Source organism: Athene noctua, chromosome 4 (assembly GCF_965140245.1).
Source record: "Athene noctua chromosome 4, bAthNoc1.hap1.1, whole genome shotgun sequence".
In the NCBI taxonomy this organism is placed as follows: Eukaryota; Metazoa; Chordata; class Aves; order Strigiformes; family Strigidae; genus Athene; species Athene noctua.
The window spans coordinates 17,414,751-17,429,825 of record NC_134040.1 but is presented as its reverse complement, the minus strand read 5'-3'; the positions used below and the strand labels follow the sequence as shown (position 1 = coordinate 17,429,825).

At 38.6% G+C, this 15,075-nt stretch overlaps 1 protein-coding gene across 8 annotated transcripts in view; it reads left to right on the top strand.

Annotated features, from left to right (window-relative positions):
• LDB2 (LIM domain binding 2) overlaps positions 1–12,903 on the top strand; it is a 219,723-nt gene extending 206,820 nt beyond the window's left edge. Inside the window, exons 6-9 of one of the 8 annotated variants that reach the window (XM_074903770.1) lie at positions 1,488–1,611; positions 2,733–2,881; positions 9,046–9,188; positions 11,903–12,034. In XM_074903770.1, coding sequence (XP_074759871.1) covers positions 1,488–1,611; positions 2,733–2,881; positions 9,046–9,150 — 378 coding nt within the window. In that variant the 3' untranslated portion in view covers positions 9,151–9,188; positions 11,903–12,034. Of the gene's footprint in view, positions 1–1,487; positions 1,612–2,729; positions 2,882–9,045; positions 9,189–11,867 lie in introns of all 8 variants that reach the window. The other 7 variants (XM_074903769.1, XM_074903771.1, XM_074903768.1 and 4 more) reach the window with 7 other exon arrangements.
• The last annotated feature ends 2,172 nt before the right edge of the window (positions 12,904–15,075 follow it).

Below are 15,075 nucleotides of genomic sequence, written 5' to 3'. Positions count from 1 at the left end.
CATCAAAAGGCAGTGCCAATACACAATAATATTTAAATGCTGAATTAATCTCTTAGTCCTCATGGCAGCTCCCTTTCAGCTATTTTCCATACGTACTTTGCATCTCCATTTACATGAATGAGAGTGGGGTGCACATGGGGAGAATGGAGCAAACATTGATTGGCTCTGCAGCCCAGAGAAAAGAATTTGCTTCATGTCTTACATATTTGTAAAAGTGTGGAAGGAAAACAACGCCTGTTGAAGTAAATCCAAGATTCTCCTTCAGCAAGACTTGCTAAAATTAAGTAAATAACTCAAACCAAGTCTCGGCTTAAGTTATGCCTTTCTGCAGTTGCCATTCTGACTTCTAATAATTTGACCAACTTTTTGCTTTACTTCCATTGGTAAAAAAAGCCAACCCTTCCCCTGATTCTAATGCAGTTCTGCTTTGAAAAGTGACTAGAAGTGGCATGCAGGCGCCATGTTTATTCTGTGTCAGCTATTTTCTTATCAAATGTGCTCAGTTAGCAAGTAAGAAATCTTTTCTTCCTATGTGACAGCCCTGCAAATTTCAGGTAGAACCTAGAGGTCAGCCTGGATTTTTTTCATCTCATGTAGGATGACCAAAAAAACAAGGATCCTGCAAGAGAGAGTAAGCCCTCAGTTATATATGTGCAATTCTGTAGTCTTCCATGGTTTTGCGTAAGGTTTTACTGCCTGGAAATGATTCTGTGGTGATAAACAGGAGGGAATAGAAACCATCTCACTGTTCTTTATGCTAGATCTGCTGTGCTAACAGGAGCAAAAAGTGGTGAACAGTGATTTTAATTACTAAGTGAACAGATACAAAATATATAAGACTATTGAAGGAAGAGGTTTGCTTGAAATATCATGTTTTCAGAAATCTCCAGCTTTGATATAATAGGCCGTTCAAGCTGATGAGGAAAATAAAATGCTTCTCTTTTTTCTTGGACATGTTATTCATGTGATGGGAAGAGAATGTACAGTTGTCATAACAAGAAAGGAACAAAATTATTTGAATTATTTTGCATGCAATAGCAAGATAAAATATCATGTTTACAATCCTCATTTATGAAAAGTCTTCATTGTGGAGTGCAGCAGGTCAGAAGATCACTGTGTGTACATTTTGCTATATGGGAATGATAACCTGCTGTGGGTATTTTATTATTTATTAATTCATCTTTGCAGCTTTGGCCATCAAGCATGAATTTTTTTACTTTTTTGAAATATCTGTAGTCTGGAAGACCAGAGTTTAAGTTTATCTGATTTTTTTTTTAAATACTTAAGATAGCAAATTGTGAGCAAAAGTTTTCTCAGTTCAGAGTTTTCATCCTGCAATCCCAGTGCAGATTAAACTGTGCTGTTACAAGGTTTAATCTGTTAGCAAGGGTAAAAAAAAGCCAGGAATATACTTTCCAGTTATGTAAATACTGATCAACTGAGTTTTTGCTTGGATGAAATAATTCTGTTCTGACTTTTTCTTTCAGTTGTGTGTAATACTGGAGCCAATGCAGGAACTGATGTCAAGACATAAAACATACAATCTAAGTCCTAGAGACTGCTTGAAGACTTGCTTGTTTCAAAAATGGCAGAGAATGGTGGCCCCACCAGGTATGTTTCATTTCCAGTGTTTTACTTATTTTTTAGTTAAATGGGAAAATTTACTGCAAATTTACTTACAAAGGAAAGTAATAAGAATTAGCATTGTTCCAAAAATGAGGCTGAAAATTATTCTGATGTTTTATGATTTCAGTCTGACCCAACTGATTTATAGATGTGCACATTCAGATGGTTTCACTATGACTAGGATATAATTTAGTACAAAAATATGTGTAGATGGAATGCAAAATGCCTACTGGCTCCATTAGAATTCATCGTTTGTGTAATTCAGCTTCCTGCTGTGACTCTGAAATTACAGCTACAATTCATAATTAATTGTCTTTGAGACTAATATAATGTTATTTACAGGCCTGGACCTAATCTCCTTCCTCTTACACCTCAAAATAATAATTCTTTTTTCATATTGTTAAAGATTTGTATATCTAAGACTATTCACGTGGGTCCCCAGGCCAAATTTTGAGAAGTACAATTGCCCCTCTGTTCTTTGCCAATTTAAGCAAAGCTATGTAATTGTCCTGATTCGATCTGAGTTTGAAGACTCACAGAGAAGTGGCATTCAGCATGCTCTAATGTGTTCTCTTGGGAGTGGCAGTTTTAAAGATGAAGCCCAGATCAGACGTGGAAGCAACTCAAATGGTAGTTGCTTGTATGCTGCATTGATGGCAGCAGTAGGGTAGAAAGCTACCTTTAGCCTTTGCCTCTGGCTGGGTCAGCTGAGGCTGTACCCTAGATCAGAATAAGACCTGGATTTTTGTTTAGCACTGTTGCTTGCTGTGTGACCTTCAGCAAGTTACATGGTCACTTTGAGCATCATGATAGTTATCATGATATTCCCATTGGTAAAATGCTTTCAAATATCTTTATAGATAATGCTGGGAGAATAAGCTTCATTAGTCCATTATACACAATTAAAAGCAGATTCCATTGGTTTGGGTCCAAATATTATTCTACGGTTCATATGTTAAATCTAGTATTACTAGTACTACTACTAGTAAACATAGAAATTTAAATCTAGATGAAAAATATTTCAGCACTTCTACTTATGGATCATTTTAGAACATGCTTTACAATATGTGCCATTTGCTTTCCTTCTTACCATTTTATTGCAGCAGAACCCACAAGACAACCGACAACCAAACGGAGAAAAAGGAAAAACTCTACCAGCAGCACTTCCAACAGCAGTGCTGGGAACAACGCAAATAGTACCAACAGCAAGAAAAAGTCAGCTGCTGCAAACCTGAGTCTATCAAGTCAGGTACCTGTAAGTCTCACTTTCCTTTTAGGCCTGAATCTCTTACAGTGCTTTAATTCTTTCCTTACATTGTAAAGAAGGTGCATTCTTGAGCCTAAACTATCACAAGCAAAAGGCAATCTTGCACAGTGTGCTGTGGAGAGATGTGAAGAAAAGCCATTCTGCAGTGCAGCTTTAACAAATGACCTTCAAGCAGGAGTATCCTGAGGACCAGATGTGATTTTTTTTAAGGGCTGTGCCAGCTCCCCTCCTTGTCAGTGGTGCTCAGGTTGGGCCTGGTGTTTTTAGACATAGCATGAGTCTTGCAGACTTCCATCTGCCAGGTGCTAAGTGAGGGTGAGTCCCTGTGGAACAGGACAGCCAAACCTGGGCAGAGTGCTGGTCTCTGTACATTAGTGCCTTACTCCTAATTGGTGCTGGGTTCAGATGCTTCAGTGGAACAGGTTATGAATAACTGACCTGCAAAGTTTATCTCTTTTTCCAACCACTCCACTTGCAGAGGATAGATCCCCTGGAATATGGGTCTCAGCTTATCCACCCTGCCAGATGTAACTGTTGACATCCTAACTATATAAGGAAACACCAAGTCATTTCCAGAACTGTACCAGCACTTTAATAATGTCATGTTTATTGCCTTAGTGACAATATAGGGGTAATCAGACCCCAAATTGTGACAAAGTGTGCCCTAGTCAATAAGGAGATAGCTTATGCATTTTAAAGCTAAGGAAATTAATTTGATATTGTAGGAACTACAAAGTGGTATCTTGGGAATAACATGCAGGGATTTTTATTGGATTTCTGATCAGCAGATAGGAAAGGGCCAGGTCTCCTCTGAAGCCTGTCAAAGAATATAGGCCTTTTGATAGCAGAAAGCAGGCACCTCCTACGAAGCTTGAATACCCAGATAAAAAAGAAGAGTAGACTAACACCAGTGAAATGAAATGAAGATTTTTGTTTAGCAACTGATTCAGCAATCCACTAGCTTACAGAAGCTTTGGGCTTCAGTACATTAAACTCATATTTTCTTCTTGTCATATTAAAATTTTCACATGGCTCGCATCCCTGGAGTCAGATTCTTTCCCTAATATAGGCATCTCTGGGGTTTTCTGGCAGCACAAAGCAGTCAGAAGGCCAGCTACCTGATCCCCTGGTGGCAGGGACCACTCTGCCTCACTGACCATGTCTGCCAGAAAACCCCTTGGATCAATAATCAACTGTATTTAAGAAAAAACAGCAATTAGGTGCAAAACTGAGCAACCAGCTAGATCCCTGCTGTCTCCAAGTTTAAAAGACAGTAAAATCACTTTATCGTGGCTACTCCCTGCCTTGAGTTCAGGTCAGTAGGACCAGAATCTGACCCCCTGCCTCTCTTTAGCCTGCTCCTCCCTGGGGAGATGACTTTTGTTGGCTTCAGTGGTAGCCATGTGTACTTGTATGTCTGAGTGTAATTGAGCCCTCTGATAGTTGCTTGTCACTCCCACTGATACTCAAGCTGACTTCAGGTACTGAAAGGCTACTTCTGACAGATGTAGTCAAGGCTGCTCTTCCTGATGGACATGAGCATCTGAGACATAATGATGAAGTTTATCATGGTATGAGGGATGGATTTATAGTCTTCACTGACTTTCAGAATGCTGCATAGTCAATATTTTTCAATATGGTTCACTTTCTGTACCAGAGTAGCAAGATGGTCCAAACTCCTTTGTATGGAGGATCAGGTTCCAATTTTAGGGTGCTTCTCCTTTCTCTCAGCGAAGTGGAAAATGCTTAGCTGTTAGATTTGACATACTAACAGTTCTTCCCATCTTCCCCACAGCAAAGATAGTAAACCAGATGGAATTGGTGGTTGGGCCACCCTGTAGAGTAGACAGAACTCAAAATAATTTTAGCAGTAGGATATTTTGGTGTAAAAAGGATTCAACACTTTTTAGTTAAATGGAGAGATGTTACCATGTTTCTTCAAAATTATGCATTCTTTGAAGTAGGCCTTATTACAGGCATGCCACTGCTTTCTGAAGGTAGCTGCAGGTAGCAGTATCTTGCTTTCTGTTTCTTTCTGTTAACTTTTCCTTAAAGAGAGTCATTCGGTAGTTAATGTTTGATTTCCTTTATATGCAATAGAAGACAAGATATCTTCAAACACAATTTGACAGTTTTCAACTAACCAAAAGATTAATTTGGCCATAGAGTTTTCTGTGAATGGGACTTTCTGGCTCAGTAGAAAAACCACTACTAAAGTAATTCATTTTCAGTGTTAAAAGCATTTTCCCCCTCATTATTAGAGAATAGGAATAAAATCACTGCATCTTCTGTCCAGATGACTCACATAACCAGAGCTAGTTTCTGTTCCATTTTTACCATTCTCCTCTCTGGAGAATCCCAACAATGAGCTCATATCCATACCAAACCTGGATTAATACAGTCATGTACTTCAGCTTTCTCTTTTTCTCCAGTGATTTCTTCCCAGCCAGCAGACAGTCTCTCCACCGTAATAGAATCTAAGTCGTAATTTCCTGTCATTTTTATGCTTCTGTGTTGTTTTCTATTTGATAGTAAATTAATCCCAGTTAGAGAATGTTTTCTTAGCCGCTATTCTATGTAACATTTCTTGGTTTAGAATATTAGTAATTATTCTGTTTTGTTCCTGCAGTAATGCTGTGTACACTCTGGCAAATGTGTGAACTTACCGTATACCTCATCCACATTTCTCACTCACACCATTAACTTCTGTCTCTTTAATGAAGTCTTCATGTCTGGAGAGGCAAATATTCCATGTTCAGGACAGCGACTGGAAAGCAGCTGGGGTACCATCAGCTATGACAAAGCTTGAAACTTCAGAGAGATTTGTCATTTTCCCCATAGTCCCTTACAGATCTTCAGATAAATACATGGGGCTAAGCAAACCTTGATCAATGAGATGGAACAGTATTTGTCACATACACATTCTTCTTCTGTAATAGGAAGTTGTGCCATTCCCTCTACCTATGTTATTTTTCTGATCAGTTCGTCAGTCAGGGACGGGACTGACAATAGAGAGCCAAGCCCAGAATGTGAAACGATGTGGTTGTATTTCCACGTGTGGGTCGGGCTGGCTTTGCACCCTGAAGTTTGGTTGCTAAAGCCTAATCAATCAGGATCATTTGTGCCCTTTGTGTTGCCTTAAATTTATTAGCACTTTGACTGGGCTGACACATTCTGATACATCTTTAATAACACTGTCTTCAAAAACATCGTAAGGGCCTCTGCCAGTGGGTGGGTATGCATCTTCCCTCTCATCAGTAATTTGAAGGGTCAGCTTCAGTCTGTCCTCATATCTCTTAACTATTTTTTATACTTTCTCAACCCTGCTCAATAAAATACAAAGTTTTGCCCTTTTGACAGTCACTTTCATTCTATTACACTCATTTTCTGTTATAATGGTGGGGAAAACAGTGGTTTCTGTGATTCTGTTAGTTCTCATGCTACTGATAGCAGACCTTCAGCATCTCCTGTCAATATGATTCTTCCTGCCCAAGTCTCTTGTTTAATACCTTTTCTACATATTACAGATTTCCTACATTCTTAAAACAAATGTAGTTAGCCAATGTGCTACGTGATTACACTGCACAACTCATGCCTAGGTTGGTCATTTACCTGTCCAGTGATGTTTTTGACCTGAATCTGTAGGTGCTGAGGCAACACACTGTAGTGTGCTGGAAGTAGATCCAGGTGCCACTAAAGTCACTCCAATAGCACAAATACAGAAACATTTTTCTCACCAGAAGTCTTTCTTCTCTCAGGCTCTCACTGGTGCAGTCTCAATACTGCCAGTAGTTTCCACAAGCATGTTGGCTTTTTTCAGTGTGTAAAGTTGACAGAACAGGGATCCAGAAATGTAGTTCTCAGCTGTCTTTGTCTCAGCAGATGCCAGTCATCTGAACTCTTCTTAGATTTGTCCATGTTCTTCATCACATCTGATCTTTGGAAGAAATGTTAACCCATTGTGCAGAAACTGGAATTACTGATTTCCCCTTTCCTCTAAAAGAAGAGTAAACATGGGCAAGGCTCCTTCTAAAGGTTCGGAGAAAACCTGCCTTATTAATGTTTGCCTTCCTATGATTTCAAAGAAATTAGTTATCTAGTTTAGGTGTGTCATTGCCTTATCACTTACACAGTACTAATTTCCTCTAATATTTGAAGTGTTTTCCCAAGTCTTTGCTCAGTTTTCAAGTCTCTTTACTGGCTGAAATTTTATTCCTTTGCATTTTTCATATTCTTCTCTTTGAAATTAAACTTTCTTGCAAGCCCAGGCTTTGTACGTAGAGCAGTGACTGGTACACTCTGATCTGTGGATTACAGGTGTATGCACGATTATCAGAAGGGGTTCATACAGCCATTATCACTTAAATATCACTTTCTGTTAAGTTTAATAAAAATAGTGCACATTGATCCATTTTCATCTATTTGAATTTGGAAATTTGACAACAATACACAACTCTCATAAACTCTAAGAACCATCACTCTAGGCTGCTCCCAGTCATAACCATAGAAATTAATAGGTGGATTTTGCTTTCATTTACTAATGAAGATCCTGTTGAGTGTAATACTGTAACCATGAACCCAGTGAAATATGATTTGTATTGAAAAGAATAAAGCATCACTACATGCCACTAAGTAAATCAAATGTTCTTTGTTACAGCCAGAGTCTTAATTAGAGCCTCCTTGCACTCTTTAAGCAAGTTACATACCTCAGTAATCTCTCTTTCTCTTTGTAGTTCTCTGTAAGCTCCTCAAAAGCCAAATCCATAAATAAACCTGCTAATGGGGAAGGGAGAAATACAATCTCTTACATGTTTTAGAAACAGGTTTTAGATTTAGGTGGTTTGTAATGGATGTTGTAGTACCAGAGCTGCAGTTCCAGGGCCAGAAGATTAGTGTCAGAAATTATCCTGCGTCTCAGAACTGTGCAATACAGAATCAAAGATTTAGCCATAAGGAGATGAGAGTGGACAAATGGCTTCCAGTTGTTGTGCTTTAGGAAAAATACGCCAAGAATGTCAAGTTAACAGAGAGGACTATGATGAGATGTGAAAGATAGCCATTTTCCTCTAGAAAGTGTTTACTCTGAAACCTAATTAAAATGTCAGTTCTGTTTCTATAGATCATTTCAACACCAGTGTCAGTCTGATGTTTTTGTCTTAGAAGCAGTGACCATTATAGGTGTGGGCAGCAATGAGGCTCTCAGTCATTAATAATTTTTGTGGCAAGGAACTAAGAATTCAATTATTAAAATAATCACCACTAACACAATTCCATAAGAAGGAAAGGAGGCAGGAGGAGGTACCCTTCGTCTTTTGACTGAGCACTTAGAGATATGCTGGCTGCTAAAACTAGTGCAACTTTCAATCCTTGGAGTATGAGACTTGCTTGAACAATATACTTGATAGTTTCAGACACTTTTAATTATCTCAGGCTCATGAAGCACTGTTTGTCTACTTCTGGGGACTGTGACACCTGAGCTACAAACTAATCACTGTAACACACTGATCAGAGCTAGGTATTTACAGCTGCAAAGATGACAGTCATAGGGTTGGGAAATTTTACATGGCCCACCAGACATTTTTACCTCCAGACTCCAGTAAAACATTGTTTAGCCATAGGATGACCTTTAAAATCCCAAGTCAAAAAGTTTAGTTATGTAACTGGGCATACAAGAGCTAAACTTTGAGGCTAGCTATGAAAAAGATGAAGCCTGAGAAATAACCAGTCTGTTAAATAGAAGTGCTTGCATTTGAGTTGTGTATGAAGTGATCTCTGTGTATAGTTTATGTGCATCAATTTAAGTTTGGATGGCAATTAGGGTTATTTCAGGATGAAAGGTATGATATACATGAAAGCTGCTTTTGTGGTTATATTATTAAATAATACATTTCTATCACATAATGCAAAACATCCACTGCTTTATTTACAGTGCTTCACTGCAACCATATTTTACTATCATGAGAAATTCCTTGACCAAAAAATGTTGTTTCTAATCACAGAATAAATTAATAAGATTGAGTGACTACAGTCTAAATCTTTTTTAAACTAATTTAGTCAAATATGTGCTACCATAACTAGGCCATAGCAGTGTGTGCTGCCATGCAAGAGACTAGGGTTTAATTCTTGGATTCTGCTTCTCACTCCATGAGCAGGAGCTAGGAGCACTCCAGAGCTGCAGCCTCAACCCTGGGAGGGATGGAGCCTTGTGTCATTCAACAGCAGTGACCCCCACTGGCCAATTTAAGGAGAAGCATTGAGGGGCTCTAAAAGGAGTCACTTCCAGTCCTCCTCAGAGGTTGGTGGTCATTGCACGGGAACTAGTGAGTGGAGGTTCAATGGGGTGCACTTGGTGGGGTCTTCAGCTTTCAGTCTGAGGAGCAGAATCCTCTCCGGGGAGGAACCAGCATGTGTGCTTCCTGAGACACTATTTTTGCCTGACATAACTATAAGTGGCAGGATTGTCAAGAATATATATTTATTTTTTTTTAAATGTCCTGTAACTAATGCTGTGATATCTATCTTTTAAATAGCATGAGGGAAAACTCCACTAACCTCAACATAATTGTAGTTTAATTCCCAGAGAGAGAGAGAGAGAGATACTCAATAGCATGGAGCGAAATATAAGTGCAAACTGTCCTCTCAGTGGGTGTCATTATATTAAAGGAATAATATTTGCAAAGAATCTGAGAAATTAGAGATGGAAATACTTACAAGGTCATTGAGCATCTCCCCGCTGATGCACGAATGTTTTCTACCACAGATTGAGATTTTTCCCAGCCCAGTGTTAGGTGACCTGAGCAGCAAAGCTAGCACTGTTCTAGTGGGGTTATTAATCCTCAGTCTGCAGTTCTCAGTAATAGGAATATTGTCTTAGCAGTGGGGGTTACATTTTCGTTTACTTAATGTCATCTTAGTACCCTAGCTCACATCTCATCAGATTGGCCTAAAGCGGTCCTCTTCCTTTCAGCACTTGCAGCTATTAAGCATATTTGCCCCTCCCAATCATTTGGTGGATGTAATACATATTTAATTCTTTTACATGGCCTCCCCAGCCAGCTGTTCTAGCCCCATAGTTATTTTTGATGCACTTCTCTAAGTCTCATCCAAGTTGCTGACCTCTTTGCTGGTATGGCAACAGGGAGAACTTCAGGTCCATGCTCAAGAGCATTAAGTAAGAGGAACTGTTGCCACCTAGATCTGTAATTCTGTATTTCAGCCACTGTGGTTCTTTTTGCCTGCCGTATCACACTGCACGCTCAAACCCAACTTGCTGTCCTCTGCCAGGTCTCTCTTGTCATTAATGCTCTCGCAATACAATGGGGTCAGCTCTGGTTCAGCAGTGCACAGTATACATTGTCTGTTGTTTAGAAGAATTCAATAAATTAGAATAAACTTTTGGTTATAAACACCTTTGTCTTTTAAACTTCTATGTCGCAAAGCTGTGTGTGAGTTTTATTTAACCAAATATTTTATGGATATATGGAATAACAAAATATAGACAATGTAAAGAAGAAATCATGTAACAGTTTCCATCTACTCACAAATTTTTCACATAGCACAGGCTGAAAATGTGATATAAACATTCTTCTGTAGCACGTCAGCCTTTTCTGAGGGATATTGAGAAACAGTATGCTTACAGGCAATAATTTGTATTGTTTCAAGGAATTGTGCGAAGGAAGTACATATCTGATTAAAAGGAAACCTTATTGAATGCAAACATTTGTCTTCTGCTTGCTTTTTACAAATGTTTTTACATTCAAAAGGAGGAACAGATCCTTTAAAATATGAATCTGTTGTTCGCTAGGATTCGTGGAAGGGATTGTTAAATCAGCAGGTACAAAGCTAGACATCTGGAATTACTGCACTTTCACCAGACGCTAGCTGATGCCCTGCCACCTGAGCTGCATGAAAAGATGCATCCCACATATTTCTTCAGCAGTTAGCACAGCAGCCTGATTCTCTATTGAACAGAGAGAGCAAGCAAGCTCTCTGGCTTTGCACCTTTGCTTTCCAATCTCAAGTTTGCACCTTTCTATCCCATGCTGGTTAGGTTTTTTGCAGCAAATGTGTGATGCACTGGAGTACAGTAGGCGGTTTACTTGTTTTCATGGAAGGACAATTTGTACTTAAAGCAGTGATTAGATGAATTCTTTCTTTCTTGCATGCTTCAGTTTTTGATGACTACTAGCTTCATCAGTGTAATTATAATTAGCACTCTTCATCTTCTTTTACGGTACCAGCTGGACAGATTGGTCCTCTTACTGCACAGATTGGTGGCAGGGTTGCCTACATGGAGTTAGGTGACAGGCACCATGAAATAACAGATGGTAAATTCAGGGCTTGTTGGCAATCAGCAGGTTTTTGCTAATGACTTAATTAGCTATGCAAATTGTCAAATCAGTGTGAACATTGTTTTTATCGAAAACTTTACCTAAATTAATTACCATAATTAAGTAGCAGAATGTCAAGTATATTGGATGCGTAAAAGGGCTTGGCTGGCTATGGATAAGAGAGTTACCATCTTTATTAGAGTGCCGTGCTCCACATTTGAGAAGTCTGAGGATAAGAAATGCGGTTCTTTTAAACTACTTTCAAAATACGTATATTGCCAAGTTCCAACTGAGATGCACGCTGGTGCCTTTCCAAATAAAATGGCTCAGGAAAGAATTATTGCATAATGGCTAAATATTTCAAGCAGGAGTTTAAGGTAGTTTCATAGCCTGCTTATTTGCTTAAAATCATACACATTTTTCAGTCTACCTGCTTTTCAGTTCTGGGGTTTCTGAGATCCAGAGCCTGAGCATGCAGCTAGAGAGATGTGTTACAGGTTTTCATTTAAATTAGAAATAAAGTGTAAGCCTGTCTCCTTGTTCCTACTATGCAGAAACTTTTAACCTGTTGTTCAAATATCACAAAGTTAAGAGATGCAAATTCTCTAACATAATTTTTTTAAGTTGATTTTTTCTCTCTCAAGGTTTCCATATAACAAATATTGGGTGCTGTTCACAGGATGTGATGGTGGTAGGAGAACCAACTCTGATGGGAGGCGAATTTGGGGATGAAGACGAAAGGCTTATCACTAGATTAGAGAATACACAGTATGATGCAGCAAATGGCATGGATGATGAAGAAGATTTCAACAATTCACCTGCACTGGGAAATAACAGCCCGTGGAACAGCAAACCTCCTGCTAACCAGGAGACTAAATCTGAAAACCCCACACCACAAGCTTCCCAATAGGTTATTCTGCAGCAGTACCCACTGCAATGTATGTCAGTGGGTTATTAATTACTGCTTCACATCATTCTAAAAAAAAAAAAAATTTAAAAACCCACCTTTCAATGGATACAGTATCTATTTCTAAACTAAAGCTATCTGATTTTTTTTAATTAGGGAAAACTCTTATATAATCTTCCATATACATTACTTGGAAGCTTCACATACAACCTGATACTGGCACTGACCTCAATGAAAATAATTGAAAATTAAATAGCATCTCATGGCAAATTTCTGACAATGCATTTATTGGAAGGGGTTGTTTTTTTCCTCATCAAACAATGGCCATATTTTAACAAATCATCAGTGCTCAGGATCTCATTAACGTAACTATGTAAAACTTTTTACAATTGTAATATATTTTCTGCTTTTCAACTTGCACCTGAAATTTCTTGTTTCAGAAAAAAATCAGCTTTTAAGGAAAAGTAATTTAAAGTAACTTTTATTCTTTCTTTAACTTTTCTTTCATCGGTTAATCATTTAAAGGATCCAGCATTCTTAATTTACGTTTAGCTGATGCCAGTAGATACTCTTTCCATCATTTAATAAAAATGCTGAAACAAGAAATGTCTTTTTTTCATCAAAGACATGAGAAATATTTTTATGTGGAAAAAGACACCCAGTCCTATGAGAGTTTATGCTTTGTAAAATTGCTGTCGATCCAGATATTTTAAAGCCATGTAATCCATTAACTTTGTGGGCAGCTTAATAAATCTAAAACTTTTGTGTTTTTATTATTGTATCTGAGTTGGCTTTGTTGTTATTTCTTTTCATAGTATATTTCTTGTATAATATTTTTGTAAAGCCCTCAAACTATGTTTTGTTTTACCTTTTTTTTTTTTTTTTTTTTTTTTGATTCCGGTGTATTTATGTGAAACTTTATAAAAGAAACTAATTTTTTCTTTTACATATTAATATGTTCAACTCATCATGTAAAGACACAGTGAGTCAGTGTGTTATATAATACAACTGTATTTTATGTATGCTTTGCCAATAAGTGTGCCAATAAACTGTGTTAAAAAATGTGCTCTTATATAGTGCATTTACAGTTACTTGCATGCAAAAGACACATGCCCATGTGCAGGATCATGCACCATGAATTTTTGGAATTAGGGTTTCACTGAATTATGATCTTTTTCCAGCAAAAAGGGACGTCTGTAGTTTAGGTGTGAACTGCTTATAGCTCAGTTCGGTTAGATGCTCTTTCTTTAACATTAATGACGTGTAACAGCACGGGTCAGTAACAGTGATGAGAGCCAAGCATGAGGAAGCGCAGGGCACCCAGCAAGTGCACCTCCATCCTGAACTTTGCATCCCTTGCTTTCCAGGACTGGGGCTTATCAGAGCAGGGATTTCCATTCTGCTGAATTGCATCTGATAGTTTTACGATGAGTCCCTCAACTGGGGCTGAGAGGATTTTAAAAATTCTCCTTCTTTCTTCCTTTTGCTATCAAATCAATTGTTCATGGGAGCAAGCAAAACCTCTGGACTGGCACAGCCGCTCTGAATGCAGCCTGGTGTGTAAAGCCCCTCGGCTGAGCTGGGAGGCACCGAGGCACACGCCTGCATCCTGAGACGGCTGAGAAGCCCTGCAAGGTGCACCCTGCGGGTGGCAAGTATTTGCAGAGAGAATTACCAACACAGAGATACTGAATCTACATGATCCTGCCTTTTGTGCAGTGGAGCGATGTTTTGTTCTTGACTGAAACTGTACTTTCAATACTACTGACATTATAAAAGTATCTGAAGAACACTTTTTTTTTCCTAAGTGTACCCAGAAGCCACTCTAGGGAAATGTGTCTCCCAAGCATATGTACAAATTTTTTAAACATATTTTTGCTGGATGTGATTCCACCAAATAGTTTTGAAACCACCATCACAGAAGAAATACAGGGCAAAGCACCCTGTGTTGCCACTTGGTTCTTCCGTGGGAGGCAGCTCCCTCCCTGCTGAAGAATGAACCTCAGCCTCTGATGTGGGCACCTTTCTCCTGCGAGCAAACTCCTCACTCCTCATTTGATGAATTTTGGCACCTAAGGTAGAGCTCACAGGAAGACAGCCTGAAAGACATATCAGGTTTCTGTAGGATCTAGAGCACAAAGGATATCAACTTCAGGGTAGAATTTAAATCTAGCTAAATAACAAATGTGGACTGAGTGTATCTGCATAGATAGCAATGCTGCTCCTTCATAACACTTCCAGGATACAGGAAACGCTAGGTCTATCATTCACTGGCTATATCAGCCCTGATTTTTCCATGTCAATAATTAAATTCACACTGTATTCCATTAAGGAATCACTGGCTCCTATATATCTGCTATAACATTACAATTACACGCTGTAATTCTAATGTTCAAAAACACTAATCATTCATATTACATTTCCATGAACACACTCTAAAAGGCGTTCCTTATTATTAATCTTTCAAGACTGGCACTACTATTTCAATTTTTAAAAGATTTATGATGTTGTATTACCCTGTTGTTTCAGTAAATAAACATAGGAACACTTGAAAAATGGCTAACAGACTCCTTAGAGTGCTGTCCTTGAATTAATCTGGAAGGACGCTTTCTCCATATCTCCTCAAAAACCCTGTCTACAAGCTATCAATCCATCCTATTGTGGTTAGGATGAATAACAGACGAAGCTCGCTGATTTTATTTATTCACTTATTTATTCATGAAAGAAAATGTCCAAATGGGTCAGCTCAGTGAAGTGGTTTGAGATGCACAGCAGCTGACCACACATTCTCATCATTGCTACTTCCCTCATCTCCACGCCCCAGGCTGCTGCACAGGCTTTTCTTACTGTGTTTCAAATGATGTGGTAAACTTGTCAAGACAGAACCTGTGATGCTGTGTCTTCCCATATGCTTGTGCCCTGCCCTTAGGAGCACTCCCTACAGG